At 39.1% G+C, this 18614-nt stretch overlaps 1 protein-coding gene across 15 annotated transcripts in view; it reads right to left on the bottom strand.

The window, feature by feature from the left end:
- Nucleotides 1-9538: 9538 nt before the first annotated feature.
- The window catches only part of LOC121917317 (band 4.1-like protein 3), a 201353-nt gene continuing 192277 nt past the window's right edge, over nucleotides 9539-18614 (bottom strand). For 14 of the 15 annotated variants that reach the window (XM_042443178.1, XM_042443177.1, XM_042443176.1 and 11 more), the window contains 4 exons: nucleotides 18289-18387; nucleotides 15387-15467; nucleotides 15009-15125; nucleotides 9539-13343 (listed from right to left, as the gene is read on the bottom strand). In XM_042443178.1, coding sequence (XP_042299112.1) covers nucleotides 15015-15125; nucleotides 15387-15467; nucleotides 18289-18387 — 291 coding nt within the window. In that variant the 3' untranslated portion in view covers nucleotides 9539-13343; nucleotides 15009-15014. The remainder of the gene's footprint in view (nucleotides 13344-15008; nucleotides 15126-15386; nucleotides 15468-18288; nucleotides 18388-18614) is intronic. The other variant, XM_042443186.1, reaches the window with a different exon arrangement.

Raw genomic sequence — 18614 nt, 5'->3', positions numbered from 1 at the left:
GGGGAGGGGGCTGTGGGGGTGCGCGTCTCTGACCGTTAGGGCCGAGTCCTGCACGAGCATTCTGCGTGCGCGCGCGCAGGGAAGGGGACAGAGAGGCGCGCGGGAGGCGGGAACGTGCATGCGCGGTGCGAGCTGGGCGCGCCCCCCGCAGGGAGAGGGGGCGGAGCCTGTGCCGAGCGAGAGCCGTTGGAAGGAGTAGAGAAGAGGGGGCGGGGCGAGAGGAGGGACGTCCCCCTCCCTCGCGGACCAACCGTCGCTCGCTCTGGCTCGCGCTCGTCGTTGCTGGGCTTTGCTCGGCTGCCTCCCGCGCGCGCCGCGTATCTTGAAGGCGGGCGGGCGGGCGGACGGGGTCGCGCTGCGTTGGAAGCGAACCGCTGAGGGCGGCCCTTGTTTGGAAGGAACCGTTCCTTCTCTGGAGCGTCTTAGAAATAAAAACACACATTAAAATACTAGCACACACGAACTGCCACGCGGCTCCTCTCGCCTTTTTGCTCTTAGCCTCGCCTTCGCACACTCAGAGCCATGAAGCCATAGCCGTGTCAAGTCTGTAGAATTAGTATTTTGAGAGAAGGATCTTGTAGCACCTTTGAGAGGAAAGAAAATTGGCGGCGTGAGCTTTTGTAGACTTCAGCCCACTTCCTCAGATACATTTGCTGGAGTGGGAGCCAGGGTACCTCCACCAAATGCATCTGAGGAAGTAGGCTGAAGTCTACGAAAGCTCACGCCGCCAAGTTTCTTTCCTTCAGTCAAGTCTCAAAAGGTGCTACGGCCCATTTCCCTCAGAGAAATGAGGATTGATGGAAGCAAATGAGGCTATTCCCTGCCCCCGCATATCGATAACAGTGTTTGTTGTGTACTTTTGTTTCCCACATAGGACGACCCGAACCTATCATGGAGGTTTCTGTGGGCTGAGAGAGTGTGACTCACCCAAGCACAAATGTCCTAACCCGGTGGTTCGCAACCTTCCTGATGCCGCGACTCTTTATTACAGTTCCTCATGTTGTGGTGACCCCCAACCATAAAATTATTTTTGTCTCACTTCCTAAGACCATCAGAAACATGTTTTCCGATAGTCTTAGGCGACCCTTGTGAAAGGGTTGTTTGACCCCAAAAAGGGGTTGCGACCCACAGACTGAGAACCGCTGTCCTAACCAGAAAGGATGAGACACCGTGAAATGTAGGACATTCAGGGAGACCTTGAAACAGTTGTACATGTGCTGGTCACCTCTCGATTGGACTTCTGTAATACGCTGTACATGGGGCTACCCTTGTCCCAAGTTCAGAAACTTCAACTTGTACAAAATATGGCAGCCAGGTTAATTACAGGTACTCGTCGTACCGATCACATAACACCGGTTTTGAAATCCCTTCACTGGCTGCCAATTAGTTTCTGGGCAAGGTACAAGGTGTTGGTGATTACCTTCAAAGCCCTACATGGCTTGGGTCCAGAATACTTAAGAGATCGCCTACTTCCATACTGTCCGTCCCGCACTCTAAGGTCCTCGGGGAAGACTCTACTTCAGCCAATAAAATCTAGGCTAAGTTCAGTCACCCAGAGGGCCTTTTCCATCGCAGCTCTGAAGCTATGGAATGATCTGCCGAAGGAGATCCGTGACATTTCTACTCTTACAGCCTTTAAGAAGGCTCTTAAGACGGATCTCTTCCGGCAGGCCTTCCCTACCTAATTCTACTCCCCATTTACTGTGACTTATGTCACTCTGTCCACCAATTCTTCTCTTAAATTTAATGAGAAGAATTAAATTAAAATTAATTAAAATAAAATCCTTGCCTCAAGAAGAAGAGCCCTCCCTCCATGACATCATCATCAGACCTGGGAGGGAGTGAAAAAGTGAGGCCCAACTTCCATCAGGCCTAACTGTGAATGTACTCACTTCGCTCTCTTTAATTTTATTGTATTTTATTTATTTATTGTATTTTATTTTATTATCTTTATTTTTACTGTTGTAACCCGCCTGGATTCCTTGTGATTGGGCGGGCTATAAATAAATTATTATTATTATTATTCAAGAAAAATTGAGGTCATGACCCAATAAAAGCTAACAACAGTCATATAAATGTAAATCCATGCTTTTTAGTTGTGCTCAAAATGGACAGAAGGCTGAAATGGAGGGCAGGTCCTGGAATAGGAGTGCCTCAGTTGGAGCTTTAAAATCTCCATTGAAGGTTGCTTAAAATGTTCATTCCAGCGATGGCTGCAGTCTTTTGCAAAGGCAAGGCCTAGTTGACAAGATGTCTTCTTCAATAATTAATAGTGTCCTATAGTATGCTTATTTGCCAGAAAGGGTGGGAAAATCATGAGACTGGAGGCTGGGAAAAGCCCATGGTTTTCTGAAAATAAGGAATGATGAGCAAATTCGGCTAACTGAATTTAACAAGCGAGATCTTCCAGGTATTTCAGGTGCTAAATCAAAAAAGTGCCCCTCTCCCACATGGGAGTGATTTAACATGTCCATTGTCTTCAAATTTTGCCATCTGTTGCTCATAAAATGTGTCATGGTGCAAAAACTCACAGCACCAGTTTAATGTCCTCAGCACAATTATCACAAATCAAAAGCACTCTATTCCTGCATAATCATATATACATTGGATGACAAGATTGATGAGAGAGACAACTAATGCACCACTAAACCTTGCTCTGAATAGAATAGGTGCATGCTGCTTTGATTTGTTGCCTGCTTTCTTTCAATTAGAGCCTAGACACAACACTAGAAATTTATGCTGCTCAGAATGTTGCTTTAAAATCATCAGTCTTTAGGAATTCTGGATATTCTTATTTAAATGTAAATTGGCAGCTTCCTTTAAGTGGCAGCTATTTACTATATGAATACATATTTTGTGCCATTTCTTTATTTCAATAATGTTTTTTAAGACTAAAAATGCCCCTTCTCATAAGTTTAAAGTGCACATTTGAATTCATTCTCCTTTCTGCCCCCTTAAAGTGCCTTTTGAAAAACACAAACAAGGTGCTTCCACTGTTGCTACTGCCCAGTTTACCCTTTTAACTGGGCCTAAATGACATGGCTGAGAGCTAATGTAGTGTAGTGGTTTGAGTATTGGACTACCACTCTAGAAACCCACTGTTTTACCTTGGACAAGTCACACTCTCTCAGCCTCAGAGGGAAGCAAAGGCAAACTTCCTCTGAACAAACCTTGTCAAGAAAACCCCATGATAGGTTTGCCTTGGGGTCACCATAAGTCAGAAAAAGACTTGAAAGCACACAACAACAAAGTTCCCAGGGCCTAATTGGGAACAAGATGTCTTAGCCTTTCCTTTGCTTACTCAAAGAGAACAGGCAAGAACAGGACTGCAGACAATTTTAACACTTTCTGTCAGTGTGCTCAAGGTGCTATATGAATGTAATAAATGGATAATACAGGAGGCCCTCCGTATCCACAGATTGCCATCCACAGCTTGAAAATATTTTTAAAAGAAAATTCCAAAAAGCAAACCTTGATGTTGACATTTTATACAAGGTGTTACCAAAATTGCTGGGTTACCAAGATGGCACCTACAAATTAATATGTTATTCTTTGGCCTCTCTGTAACTGCTATTATGAGATAACAAATTATTTTTACCCCAATATAATGCAGGGTAAATAATGCAGGTTGTAGTAAGAAAGGTACAACATTCCACTGTTGTATATAATGAGACTCCACAGTACTATCCTATGGATACTAAGGGCCCACTGTAAAGGTTTTTAAAAATCCTGAAAATTGGAAGGGAGTAACTTTGTAGCAATACATAACTCATGCATATATTGATAACCTTTCAATACCAAAATATGTTGGTGGGATTAATCAGGAAATTATGTTTTTCAACCTGCTGTGCTTATTCTTTTCTTAGGAATGAAATTGTCCTAGGATGTTAGTCCTTATTTTATTGATTTATTAGACTTTAAAGTATGTTGGATCTTATATTTCTGAAACAAGTTTGGATCACCAGCTGATTCATACCACAAGTTCACATTTAACTTGATTAAACTGAGCTAATTTTGTATGAACTGTCACACCATATATTTAATTTGCCTATACTGTAGCAATTTTTAAATTTGAAGACTGGTGGGAAGCTGATAAATGCTTTTGCTTGAACATCTTGTCTTAAAAGGTCTATTAATCATTCTAAACATTGAGAGAAGTAACAACAGACATTTCTCCTCAGTCCCTTATTTTTCCAGGTTTTGCCATCTCTTCTCTTAACAAAGGACATGCTCCGGGGGTGACATCTGTAGGTACCATTTTTTGCATTACTACATATCTGAAGTTTGATCTCTACACCTATGATTTATACTGTATTTATAGTAGAAATCACCAGCTAAGTTTACATCATAAATCATGTTAGATTACAGATTGGCTATTAGGTCACTAGGAGTTTCCAGACTCCAGTAACATGACTGTGATAGCTTTTGTTGGCTTCAAGCTGCTTGCTAACAGTTAAGGCTAGACTCTTCCAGGCTGTGGAGTCTTACATGCTTCCCCTTGAGAAGCTATCTGATAAGTAATTTTTAGAATATCCATCCCTAATAAGTAGATGATTAATTCTGTTTCATGTTTTTTTTAAAACCACTTGTGAGCTACCTGTTCAGTTTGAACTTCACTCATTTGAAAATTAGAGTTAAGGTTTTTGCCTAGTTAGGTTCTTGTTAAATTCTAGCCTGAGTTTGCTTTTACTCACATGCTAGAGCAGCGTTACTCAAAGTGGTAGTCAGTGGAACATTGCTGGTCTGTGAGCCATGGCAAGAACGAACCAGTTGTAGGTAATGGGAAGAAAAATGACCCCAGCCCTTGGAGCATTGGGAAAACCTTCCAGTCTCTGACATGAAATAGCTGAAGAAGCATTGCAGTAGATTACCTGGCATATACACAAATCTGATTTTTCATTGTGATTAAAGCTGGCATGGGGAAATGTGAGTCCTAAATAGAAGTTGCACTGAACTCCTAATGTCTCTTTCCTCTAACAGATGGAATTTGCTATTCAAGCAACATGTGGAGTGCTACTTTTTCTCCACTGTAGATTAAAGAAAATTTGGATTAAAGGAGGTTTGTAAAGGGCCTGTTCTCCCTAAGTGTAAAAATCTTTATCTCATACATAGGGGATTTCTTGTACATAATGGAGTAGGCAGCAAAGCCTGGCTGGAAGGCTGTTATTCAAAGAAGTGTAATTTGTCACACTGTATTTTTCGTTTCATGCTAATGACTCTTCATCACAAAGGCACTCATTTGTCATATAATTATTTAAACAAAGGTTAAATTCTGTTATGTGAACTTGCTGTTCTGAATGTTGCTTCAAAAAGACAATCCATAATCAATTGTTCCTTTTCTTCTGGTTTTTAAACTGATGAAATAAGCTTCAAAATTTTCTGCAAGAACTGAATGATGCTACTTTAGTACAGATCCATGTAGCTTAAAGAGTTGTACCAATCTTCTTCAAGTTCATTTTGTAACAAATGTATTACTCATTATCTTTCAGTACTGAGGTGTCTTGAATTAACGCAGTAATTTTTCCATTTAGTGTGAAAAGTTCTTTATGAGTGTCATGGTGGCTAAAATATATTTCAGATAAGCTGAATGGACAGTTCTGTACTTGTAACTTCAATTAGATTTTAGTTCTTACATGCAGATCTCCTCTCACAACCGTACTCTGAGGTATGATCTTCTTTTACACACAGGACCTTATTTATTTATTATTTGTTTATTTAGGTATTTATACCCCACCCTTCAGCTCTAATGGTTCTCAGAGCGGCTTACAATTATTATTTTTAATCAGACAGTTCCCTGCCCTCAGGCTTACAAAAAGTGACCTTATCACACGTGGGGGGAGGGGGGTTTGCAGTTCAGATCCGCAGTCACTCCTGTTCTAGCAATGCAAAGTGTGATGTTTTTTCACACCAGATCCAGAGTCACTCCTGTCTAGCAATGCAAATTAAGGTTAAAACGTGATGTTTTCCCACACCTGATTGCCTTTCTGGTGCCCTTCTGAATTGAGGGGGAAGCGAAGTCAGTTCAATTCCAAGCAAATCAGATGATGCAGATTCAAGCAAAGCAGAGTGAGTGCACATTGTATTATCACACAAGAACATACTTTGAGGGGTCAACGATTTGAATCGGCACCCTTGCACATGCTCAGTGGGGCTCTGGACGCTGCCCTCCTTCCCTGCCCCCTCCTTAGCTGTCATTCTTCATCGGGGTCTAGGAGAAGGCAGGGGATGATGGGATTGGTGGCAGGCTGAAGGAGGGGAGCAGATCGGGGTCTAGGAGAAGGCAGGGGATGATGAGATTGGTTGGCAGAGAAGAGGAGATGGCATGGAGGAGGAGGAGGGGGATGACAGAGCAGGACACAGGGGACCAAGGGGGGTGACACCGGAGTGGTTTTCCACACTAGACCAATTTGCAGTGCAATTGAAGTGAACCTGGAAGTGAATTCTGTGAAGTCACTTTTTTTCCGGTTTTACCAAAATGAGGAGTCACTTTGGAATCACTGCGGAAGCACCTTGCAAGGAGCTCCCATAGAAAGAAATGGCGTCTGATAACACATTCACTTTATGACATGAATGTGCATCATTGGAAGTGCAGTCACATCGGAACTGAGCCGGAAAATCTCCAAAAAGCTCCCTGTGATATACTCCACACACACACACACACACGAATGAATGAATTCATTTTTAAGCTACGTGCTATACAAAAAGCCAGAGTGCTTTTTTCTGACAACAGTAGTTAAAAGTTACAAATGTAGTGATATTAGTGCCGAGTCACAAATGAGTTGTATTATTTTAATCTAAGGTCTACTTTTCATGACTTCAGCTTTGAGGATTATAATGTTAGTGGACATTATAAATAGCTATGTGATAAAATTGTTCTTTTCATTATGCTTTGCACATTGAAAGGCAATCAGCCCCAGACTATTGAGAACTTCAAAGATTGATAGCAGCACTTTGAGTTGCACCCTAAAATGAACTGGAAGCCAATGCAGATGACAAAGTACTGGTGCAATCTGAATGTATGCCTAGAGTGGTTGTGGAGTCTCCTCCTCTGGTTGTCTTCAAAAAGAGGCTGGCCAGCTACTTGCTGGAGATGGTCTAGCTGGAGATCCTGAATTGAGCAAGGGCTTGGACCTTATGAACCAAAGGGCCTCTTCCAATTCTATGATTCTGTTGGCCAGTTTGAGTTAACAATTTTTCTGTCTGTCTTTGTGTAAATTAGAAATTTCCAGATTGTTTTCAGAGGTAACCCCGGGCAGAATGTGACTTTTAGGTATGGCTAGCTGTCTAAATAGAGTCAGAATTGGTATATTACATCCTGATAGATGTTCTAGATTGCTTGTGTGAACCTTAGAAAGGAGGAATTCAAAGTTATACCTGTGATAATCTGTAGAATCAGTGTACAGAGAGATCTTGCAGCACCTTTGAGACTAACTGAAAGAAATTGGTAGCATGAGCTTCAGTCTATTTCCTCAGAAGCATTTCAGTATTGCCAAAACTCCTATGTAGGTAAGCCGACACACGAATTAGCAATCAAAGGTAAGCGGAGACAAAAAAATAAAATAAGGCAGCTATTGTAGTTGAGCTCCTCTGAGGAAAACAAAGGCTGCAAGCAGTGTATCCCATATATCCTTTCTTGGTGGTAAGTACACTGATCACACAGAGGGAGCTTTGTACACATTCTGGTTGTAAGAGTCTTTGTCAATCAAGACTGATTGATAATGGATGGAAGATGTAATTTGCCCTGACTGTGCTCTCAGACACTAATAACCTGTTATGGCCTGATTGCAGGTTCCAAATAATAGCTGGAGTAGCTAGGTTGCTTTCCTTTCAGTGATCACAGAAAACATCTTCTCTACTTGTTTCATTGTCACAAAGGAGGGCTTACTTCCTGAAGTAGGAGAAAGGAACAGGGGAGCCAGCAATGACCATAAGCTAGAGAAAAATCTGAAGAAAGGCTTAGTGACTTGGTGCTAGCTTTAAGTAAGTAGCACTCACAAAGTATGCTTTTCTTAAAAACATCAACAACCCCCCCCCCCCCCATAAAACAGGACAGAGGGCCTTAACGTAGCTTGCAAATTACAATCCTTACTAGCTTTCTTAAGGCTCTATTTGCCTTTATTTCAAAGCATTTATTCTTTGAAATGAATGTGCAGTCCCAGATACCCAACAGTATCAAAAGCTGTCAAAAAATCCAGGAAAACCAACAAGGTCACACCTGACCTCACAGGATGACCAGACCAGTTTTTGTTCCACAGGCCCATTAAATGGGTTTAGAACATCAGTTTCATTCAACTGGATTTAGCCAGCAATGATCCACTTGAAAAAGGTCTAAGGAAAGGGAATGCCAGCTTTCAGCTACCATTGTTTACATACTCTGCATCCTGATTAGGTTTATTTAAGAACAGTTTTGTTTCCACCTCTTAACAGGCTGGTGTGATTCTGTTTCAGAGACATGTACAGATTTCTGGACCCAGACAGACATTCTATCTGTATCTGCTGTAATAAACGAAGAACAAGGGTCAAGCATGTAGGTGGTCTGGCTGTCCTTGCTAAGGACCTACTAAGGATCCACATGCCTCAGCAACTAACATGAGTAAAAGTGGACCAGATGCACTCTTAAACACTTTTAAACTAATGGGGCCACATTAATTATGTTCCCCTATGCCAATGTAAGAGACTTTTGTCTTTAAAAAATCATTTTTTTTCCTCAATGTGTTAAATTGGATGTCGTATCTTATCTCCAGACCAGTTTGTAACAGGCCAACACAGAACAGAAACAGTAACAGGTTCAAACAACAGTGAGTTTTCCTCCTCCAGTAAAGCCATCTCACACTTTGCTTCGCTACCTTCAGTGCAAGGCTCTGCCTGGTCCCTTCAGCAAGAGGACACTTGGGCACAATTGTGTCAACTCTCAGTGTCTTGTAGGGCAATTAGGGCTTTAAATAGGAACACCAGCAACAGGAACCTCAAGAATCTCTTCAAGAATCCATTAACTTGGTTACTATCAAATAGGAATCAAATGACACCATTCAACGCTGGGATGAATTTGTTGCACAGTATGCACACATTATGTATGTACTGGTTCTGCCAAACTGCTGGGACAGGCTATAGAAAAGGTTAACAAAGGGGTCTTGAGAAAAGGGTCATGTGGGAGAGATACCAAATTGGCCCTGATACCAGGATGGCTAGATGCCATTCTTTTCCAGGACATGTCCTACATTGTAACCTTCTTCCAGGAGGAATTTGAAGGCACATAACAACAACAAAACCTTTACTATATTTATGGCCTTGCACATCATTAATTTCACCAGTCTCTAGACACACTATGTAGCATGATTTTTAAAAAAATCTTAATGAAGCAGGATTGCATTTTTATTTTTATGTTTTTGAAATAATGAACATAAGACGATTCACTCCTGCATAATTCCATGTTAAGGTAGAAGTCTTCAAACAAGGCTGGTCTTGTTGCAGTTAGTTTGTAGGGACCACATGCATACAAAAAATAAAACTAAAGTAAAAAGAAGACAAAGACAGCAGCTTAGAAACAGGCAAGAGCTTTTTATTTCATCTGGCACAGAATTAGGCAGTCAACCCCCCAAAAACAATCTATTGAAAAGCAACAGTTATTCCCCAGGAGGGACTCAAACAAAGTTCACTAACATTGAGTCATCATTGTGCACTTCTTATTCTGATAGTGAGCACCCATTCTAAATAGACAAATCATGTAAAACAATGTTAGCTTCTGACAGCATTCTCATTTTGGTATGCCATGCTAAAATAGAGGCAACATAGCAGTAACCTCTGACAGAAGTTTCTATTTATTCCATAAACCGTGCAGCACAATCCAATACATGTTTATTCAGAAGAAAGTTCCATTGTGTTCAGTGGGGCTTATTCTCTAATTGTATTGAACTAACATACCGAAGCTATAACCTGTATCTGTTATTTGTTTATTAGAAGCAGTTGGTATCCAATATACTTTTCATTTTCACTTGAATTGGTTTTAAGACTCCACCCTACCAGCCACTATAAAATAACATTCCCCATATTTTAATAGCAACTATTAACCCATATGGTCTATTTTCCTAGTTTGCTTATGTACAGATAAAGTATCAAATGGTCATTTGGTTATTTGTTTTATTTGGCTGATGAAGGAAACATTTCCTGGGTGGAAATATGTTTTAATGAAATTCTTGATGCTTTATGAAGAACTGGAGGGTAATATTCAGAGAATCATGGCACACCCATCACATTAGTAGCTGCCGTAAGTTTTTTAAAAAGTCAAATTTGGTTTATTTTGGCATGCACAGAGATGATTATATTTGGATATTCTAGTCTAAAATAATACAATTTTAGGAGGGTAAAACTTCAGAGAAGTGCTGAAATTTTGTTCAATAAGTACCAGAAGAAATATGCTTGATGTGCAGTTAGGAAGTCTTCAACAAGAAAGAATAATAATAATAATAAAATATTGGATAAAGGCTGTTTTCTAAATTATAGCAGCAAATCTTCTGTGAAGCAGGAAGGAAAAGAAACACCACAGTAACTATATCAATCATTAGGTAGGAGAGCTTACAGGTATCTGTAGGACAAGAAGAACTTGTAGCACAAACTTCTGCTCAATACTGTATTTACTCAGAAGAAAATCCCATTATGTTCAATGGTTCTTACTCCTTAGTAGTTATATTGGCAGCCTTACACAGACAACTAGCTCATCAAACCAGCATGTTACAAACTTTGGGGAGTTGTTTAGGATTTCAGTCTTTTGCTGAGCTAGCTAAGTGTATAAACTACCCATGTGACCTTGACAGACCCAGGAGTCACTTATCAGAATAAGTCCATGTTGTTATGTGAAATGGTCCCAAGTATGTCTAAAAGACAAAACATCACCTTGGCCCTGATCTAAAGCTTTTCAGGAGTTCCAGTGAAATAAAGCATTTCTGGAGCTGTCTCTGGCTTATTAGGCCTCCCTGAAATGGGCAACAATCCCAACATGGCCCATGTACAGGGCCTTTGGCAGGCTTATATATAAAGTCACTGGCAGATTGCTGACCAGCTTAGGATCAGAGAGAGATGTCAATTTTAGGAATCAGTAACTCTGCCTGAGGATAGATGTGCAATGCTCATTGTTTTTATGGTCATTCTGATTCTCTGATCACGCAAATTATAATGTCTACCTGTTCAGGTCCTGTGTAGATGTGCTGGTTCATACTGTCATTCTCCATGTATTTTGGCTGGGTCAACCGGTTAGCCCCTAACCTTTACCCCTGTTCCTGCTAAACACAGAAAGATGATTTGCCTCTCCAGAAGCTTTCAGGAGTAGAGATTTTTCTTTTAAACAAGTTGCAGCATTCCCTCTGCACTAACATAAATTAACATAAAAGTACCAATTTTTCAAAACTAGAAATGGACTTTTGGGTACTTCTGCATTGTTCCCCCCCCCCCCCGGAAAAAATTTTGGGCAGACTATGCTGTCCCAAGAGCATCCCAGGTACAGAAAGCGAGACTCTGGAATAGACTGAACACCTGAACAGGGCCTGAAGTTCCACATTTGCAAAAAACTATTGGACTGCAGCAGTTTGTATTTATGTATTTTTTTCTCTATAGATTTTTTTCTTGATATCTATATATATATATATAGTCTTTAAAAATATTTATTCATTTTAATCTATCCTAAATAGTCATACTTCACAGAAGCTCCAGTTCAAAAGTGAATGGACATTTGGCCTTTACCAGCAAAACAAAACTACATATGGTCCTTTAGGTATTTCAAATGTCTATAGAATGTATTCTATTTTCTCTTCAAGAAAAATATCGTAAGTGAACTGTTGATGAGTTTCTAAATTAAAACATGATTTAGCATGAAACAGACTGATTTAAGTACGTTTAAGTCTCAATGATTAGAGTGGGAAAGGATGAAACACATCCTTAATTTTTCAACTGGAATAAAAATTGACTTTGTGCTGGATTGTACTTGAATAATTTGTTGAAACAATTCTCTTTTGATTTAGAATATAAAATAAAATATTTTTCAAGCTAATACACCAAAATAGTTAACCGATCATGTTCTTAATTTAGTGTATGTGAAATACAATACAGAGCCATATAATACAGAGGAAATTAGGGGGCACCTATTGTATGTACACAGTTGTACAGAAGGTATTTGTTTACACAGCATTTCTTCAGTTTTCCTACTTTTCTACGCATACCTGCCTGAATATCATATTCTAGCCTATCAGAAGAACATCCACATTAAATTGCCTTTTCTATTATACAAATGTATTAAAGTTTGAATACAGAAAACAGGGTTTTTTTAGACACAGACCAATACAAATTTGGGTGCATTTACCACTTTTATTTCACAATGCAGAAACATACATTCACCATGTGTTGTGATGTGACCGACAGTGTAATGAAGACAGTATTTCTTAAATGGAAGTGATAACCAATACCAAAGAATGCTTCAGTAGGTATTCTGTACAGTTTAAGGCTTAACTCTGACCTAGATAGGAAACACTGACCCGATTTGTGAAAAGAAACTTTTTTCTATGAGAAGAGAAAGAAACTGATATTTTAAAAAAGTCATGACGCCAGACAAATACTTCTGAAATGCTAAGGAAAACACACATTTTTGTTAAAATAGTCACAGCGTACTTTATAGCATGAGGACTTGTGGAAGGGAGGCTGCAGGATTTCTAATTTGAAACTCTGAACAATGCTAAAATAATTATCTATTAAAGGTTTCAAATCAGGTAAACAAAGCACATTTTGTAAGCATTTAAATAAGATTAGAGATTCACCATTGTTTATTGGACAAGAGTAATAAAACCAGATGAAAACAAGTGTATGATTCAAGTTGTTTACTGAATAAAGTGAGTTATTGGCACATCTAATGTGATAAAATATTATACACAGTATCTATACAGCCTCTAGCATTTTAGGGTACTCTTACCCTAAACAAAAGTTTTGCTGCCTAAGAAACCGTGATTTAGACTTTCAATAAGTGTGAAGGCATGGACTGCTTTATGTGTAGCATGAGTTCACTGTTTTATATTGTTGATGAACGTGCAGGTATAGATGGAAATGTAGTTGAGGAAAATTAAAATGCTGCCTTTTTGTAATTTGTTGCTTCATGCAAATATTGGTTTACTAATGCTGAATCAGATTGCTGTAAATGGGACAATATTTCTGCCAATGTCCTTAGTAGCAATCAAGACTGGTTCTTCCACATTGAAAATTTCCTGGGAGAAACGCAAGCCTGCTCAGTTACAACCATGACTCCATGTAGGCTTCTGTATTCCCAATGATGTGTATGATGACTTAGTAAGAAAGCTACATTATTCCTGCAGTAGAGAAAGCATAGTTAAGTTCTAGAAAGAAACTGATTTTAAAATGGATAAAATAGCTATGGTTATGTGCTACAAAAAATATGACAACGATTGCTAGTACAATTAGCTCTGTATAGCACACTGATTTAAAACTGTTGGTAGGACTCCAGGAACATCTGTTTGCCTCACAACTGCATAATTTTTCTAAAGGAATAAGCAGTATATAAAATTACAGTTTTAGTTATTTTTAAAAAAATTCTGAGCCTTTTCATGCCAGGTGTCTATTTTATATTTAAATAATGACAGCAACCAAATCAAAGTTTTTGGATAGTGTGAGGTATAGATCAGCAAAGAGGTACAGTATACAGATTTTGAGTCTCATGTATGATCTATAGTATTTTCTGAAAAAAAAAAATAAATGGGAAGGATCTATGTGCTGTAGTAAAAGCACATACTGAAGGTCCTAGATCCAACCTCTGGTACATCAAGTAGAGGGGCTGAAAAATCTGGGCATACGACTTCAAGAGAGCAATGGCTATAATGGTGTTAGATCAGGTATTTGGTGTAAGGCAGTAACATATGGTCACAGTGGAGTTATTCAAACTGTGACAACAATAGCTGTATATGCTGTATGAAAAAGTATATCTGTAGTTGCCAGATGATATATTGGACCTTGTTGCAGGGGAGAGTCCAGGACTGGTCTGCCACCCTGTCTTGCACCCCAGGAGTCAACCCGTTCTCTGTCCTTTATATTATTCCTATTCTGAAAAAAGGCTACAGCAATCCATTTTGTGAGTCCCAACTCTTCACAGGTAACTTGGTTCATTAACAGTTTATAATACATATTGTTTGAAATAAAGATTATGATATCCATTCAAAGCAGAAAAGCCACACACCCCCTTTCTTTTCTGTGTACTGTCAAAGCCACTGACAGATGATGGGAGTATAAAGAGCTCTTGCACAGCATGTTAGTATGCACAACATATTCTAGCACATGCATACAGTAACTGCATTATCTTCAAGATGCCTGCTTAGCCAGAATTTGTCAGCATGCCTTTATTGAATTTGAATAGACAACTAGAAACTATATTACTATCTCCTTTCAAGAAACAATGCCATTGTCAGAAACCAAACAGCCATGTAAAAACAAGGCAATAAAAACATTCACATCACCACTTATTACTCAGTAAGCTGAGAAAAAGATACAGTATAAAATAAATTTCAATCATACTTGAACAAATTTGAATTAAAATCCACAGCTCTGTTCATTATATGATAGGTTGCAGCCATTTTACTTGCAAGCTTTCTCAAACAGAACAATATTTTATAAAGAAATGCTTTCATTTCCCTATAAGCCATATGCATATGCAGTCTTCAGAATTGGAAATTACAGCGCAACATACTGGATCATGGCAAATGCATAGCAGCTAGCAAGCAGACATAAGCAAATGGGTTTCTTCTATTTCTCTAACTGGCATTAATAGAAGGTTGAGGTGGAGGGGAGGGAAGAGCACTGCACAACAAACTTAAGTTAAAATTTTGGAAATCTATGTTTTCACAAGATGTAGTATGAATGCCAGAGAGAATAAATAGAAAGGGTTAGATATGAATTATGAAAGAAGAAGTGGACTTTGTCACATGCCAGCCCAAGAATGCCTGGGAAAAATCTTATCTTCTTACCTGTGGTCAATCCTCCCCATCTTCTGGTGTGATTTCTGTCTCTTTATGTACCACTACTTTGGTCACTGACATGTCAGGGTGCTGCTCTTTGGCTTCTTTAATTGCCTGAGCCAGCGCCTAGCCCAAGGAAACCACAGAAGGGCAAAAACAAGAAGGAGGTGGAACATGCATGATCAGTAGCAAGGTGAAGAGAGATTCATGATAAATTACACAATTTGCAAATGAGGAAAAGTGATTCAAAACACGAATTTTATATTTGATCTAATTAGTAAACCAATTAACTTCAACAGCATGCCTGTACTGATACTGACTTTTAGGTTTACAGTTTTAAAAAATCAGATGAATGTAGGAATAGTTTCAGTAATTTATAAATCATACCTGATCGTGATCAATGTCCGCATCACCTGTGATCACTATTCGCTTTTCAATTCTTGTCTCTGATATGCCCCCTTTCACTGTCTAAAGAAAGTAAATATTGGCTTGAAGCAAAATTATTTAAAGAAACAAGAATATTCTGAAAAGACATTTATGTCAAGTGTTTAAAAATAGTTAATGGTAAAATGTATTTTACAATGTGATTTAGTAAATTCTGTTTATATAAGAATATTTTAATACAGTACAAAATTAACAGAACTACTACTGGGTGAAGTTAAATAAAATACAGCACTTCACTGAATTAATTAAAACTTTCACTCACTCGAGTAATAGTGGTTAATTATGAGTTAGGATCATCTTGTGTTATGCCCTAGCATAGGCTAAGGTTATGGTGCAATTTATTTCAAACTTACAGAAGAATCAGGGAGAGTAAAAATAGCTGCCTACATCTATCACAAATGCCTTTCTTTTTCCACTAATCTGGTATAATCTATTCATGACATTTCAGTCCTTTAGCTAATTATTGTAAAGTCCAGCAGTTAACCAAGTTCAGAAATTCAGGTTTCAGCAGTTAAAACTCAGCAAACCTTTATTCAGCAACTATAGGTCCATACCAGGGATGTTCACTGTCAGAATAACAAGTGTTAACCTTTATTCAATAACTATAGGTCCACCCCAGAGATGTTCATTGTCAGAACAACAAGTGTTACTTCAAAACAGTTATATGGATGTTACTACAAATAAAGTCAATTCACTACTACTTGTTTGTTGCCTATGGGATGCAGGCTGATGGCTAAATGCAAGACTGTTATATATAACGTACGGTAACATAAATGATCCTTGAATGAAAATAGAATGTCTACACTGTAAAGCCTTTCCCTACCCAGGTAAAGGTAGTCTCTTGACATGAATGTCTAGATGTAACTGACTGTAGGGAGTGGCACTCATCTCCGTTACTAAGATGTTTATCACACTATGCTCTTAAAGAGGTACTATTCCAGTGTGACTCCTCTAGCAGCCTCCTGTTGCATGCTGGGATTGGCAGTTTTAAGGAGCTGAACTTCTCTGCCTGAGAATTCTAAATACCCCTCCTTAAAAATGCCAATCCCAGCATGCAACAGGAGGCAGCTAGAGGAGTCACACTGGAATAGTACCTCTTTAAGAGCTCGTCTGATAAACACCTAAGCCAAAGAGCCAGCATTGTCCAAGGACTGCTCTGGTGCTCATGTGGCCAGCATGACTGCACCAAACGCTGTTACCTTCCCACCGAAGTGGTACCTTTATCTACTTGCATTTGCATGCTTTCGAACTGCTGGAACTAGTGATAGAAGCTCATCCCATTATACAGCACTATGGCCTTAAACTGCCAACCTTCTGATCTTCCTATAATCAGAATTGGCATCTTAACTACTAAGCCACCGCATTCCTAACAACAAGTGTAAGCAATGCCAAATTTAAACTACACATAATTTTAAATTATTGGCTGGTTAATTGCTTGTTCATTACAAACTCAAAACAACACTGGTTCTCTTATTTCCCATATTGTCCTCTCCTTGTTCCTTTTGCCAGTTCCTTACCAGAAGAACCACCTTAGGTAGTCTCAAGTCAAGCCTTCTTGTTCTTTGTTATCATACCACCCATGGATGCGATAACCACTTCCTTACAATAGTTGCTTCATTGCATTTCCCATCACAGTATCTCAGCACAAAAACTCTCATTGCACTGTCTTTGCACTAAAATCATGACAAACAAGATGCAAGATCCAGCTCCTGACATTTATAAGTGCATTTCACTTTTTGAATTGACTATTCTACCTTTGAATTCCATTCTAACTCCCAACATTCCAAAATGGGAAAGGCTTTATAGTGTAGACATTCTATTTTCATTCAATTTAAAGGATCATATATGTTACCGTATGTTATATATAACAGTCTTGCATTTACCATCAGCCTGAATCCCATAGACAACAAACAAGTAGTAGTGAATTGACTTTATTTGTAGCAACATCCATATAACTGTTTTGAAGTAGCCCCATTTGCCTCTCCAAGTTGTCAGGGGTTTAAAAATGTATTATTCCTATGACTCTGCATATTGGAGCATTTACCTACTCTTCACGAAAATGTAATTTGTGGTTGCCAGTAGTAACCATATTTGTGAAGTCTTGCTTGCCTGAATCCAGGATAACTAAACAATACAAGACTTTCTGCTGAATGACTGCAGACAAGTGCTGCATAATAAGCAGTCCAGGAACAAGATATTTGAAGGATTAATTCATTCTTCATGCACCTGCTCATCAATTGTCATGTCCACAGGCCCTGCTTTACATTTTTTCTCCACAGAGAAGACTGGCAGAGGTCTGAGATATAGTTTTTTCAGTGATGGTGCCCAACTGTGGATGCAGCCAACAAATGCTGTGTGTGCAACTGGCTTCATTCTTTGTCCACCTTCCTCACACAGGGAAGAATATGAAAGAATGAATTCCATTCATCTTCTTGGATGCCACTTCCTGGTGCCAGCTGAGTCTTGATTTCAGGACTCACCAGCTCCTGAACCTGTTGACTGGCTGTGCATTTGGCTTTAAGCAATATTTGTCATCCTGATTGGGACAGTGAGTGATACATGAAAGAAAATGCTTGCAGTTGTCTATAAAAAGCTATTAATCTGGAAGGCAAAGGAGCCTGGAGTGAACTTTGTGGCCTATCAGGAAATCTACTGGTAAGAAGTAACCTTTCCCTCCAGTTAGAAATGAAAAGTGGTATGAAAGTCTTTTTATAAACATCCCAACTTGTTCTGTTTACTTGTCTAAGTCAGACTTGGGATGGATAACAGTGCTTTTCTTCTGCTCATCTTCCTTTTTATATTAAGCCAAACTTGTATTTCAGAAACAAGTTTCAGAGACACTTACTTTGGTAATATGTGTTGTAGTTGTAGTACTGGTAGTTTCTGATGTGATTGTTTGTGCACTCATTAGAACTCCTGGTTCAGAGTCAGCACTGGGATCCCCCTAAGGAAACAAGACATAGAAACAAAGTATTGTGGAAAAAATGTTAAAGATGTGGTGATATTACTGTATAGTTTGGGGGAAATCCATTTTAACTTTGGATTTAAAAAAATAAATTCTTAGTGTAGCCAAAACACACACAAAGTGGCCAACTGTTCAATAATGAGAAACAAATTGAAAATATATCATGGAGCAAATGACCTTAGGGTTGTTTTCATAACAGCAAGCTA

The sequence above is a fragment of the Sceloporus undulatus genome, unplaced genomic scaffold (genome assembly GCF_019175285.1).
Source record: "Sceloporus undulatus isolate JIND9_A2432 ecotype Alabama unplaced genomic scaffold, SceUnd_v1.1 scaffold_15, whole genome shotgun sequence".
In the NCBI taxonomy this organism is placed as follows: domain Eukaryota; kingdom Metazoa; phylum Chordata; class Lepidosauria; order Squamata; family Phrynosomatidae; genus Sceloporus; species Sceloporus undulatus.
This window is presented reverse-complemented; position numbering and strand designations above follow the sequence as displayed.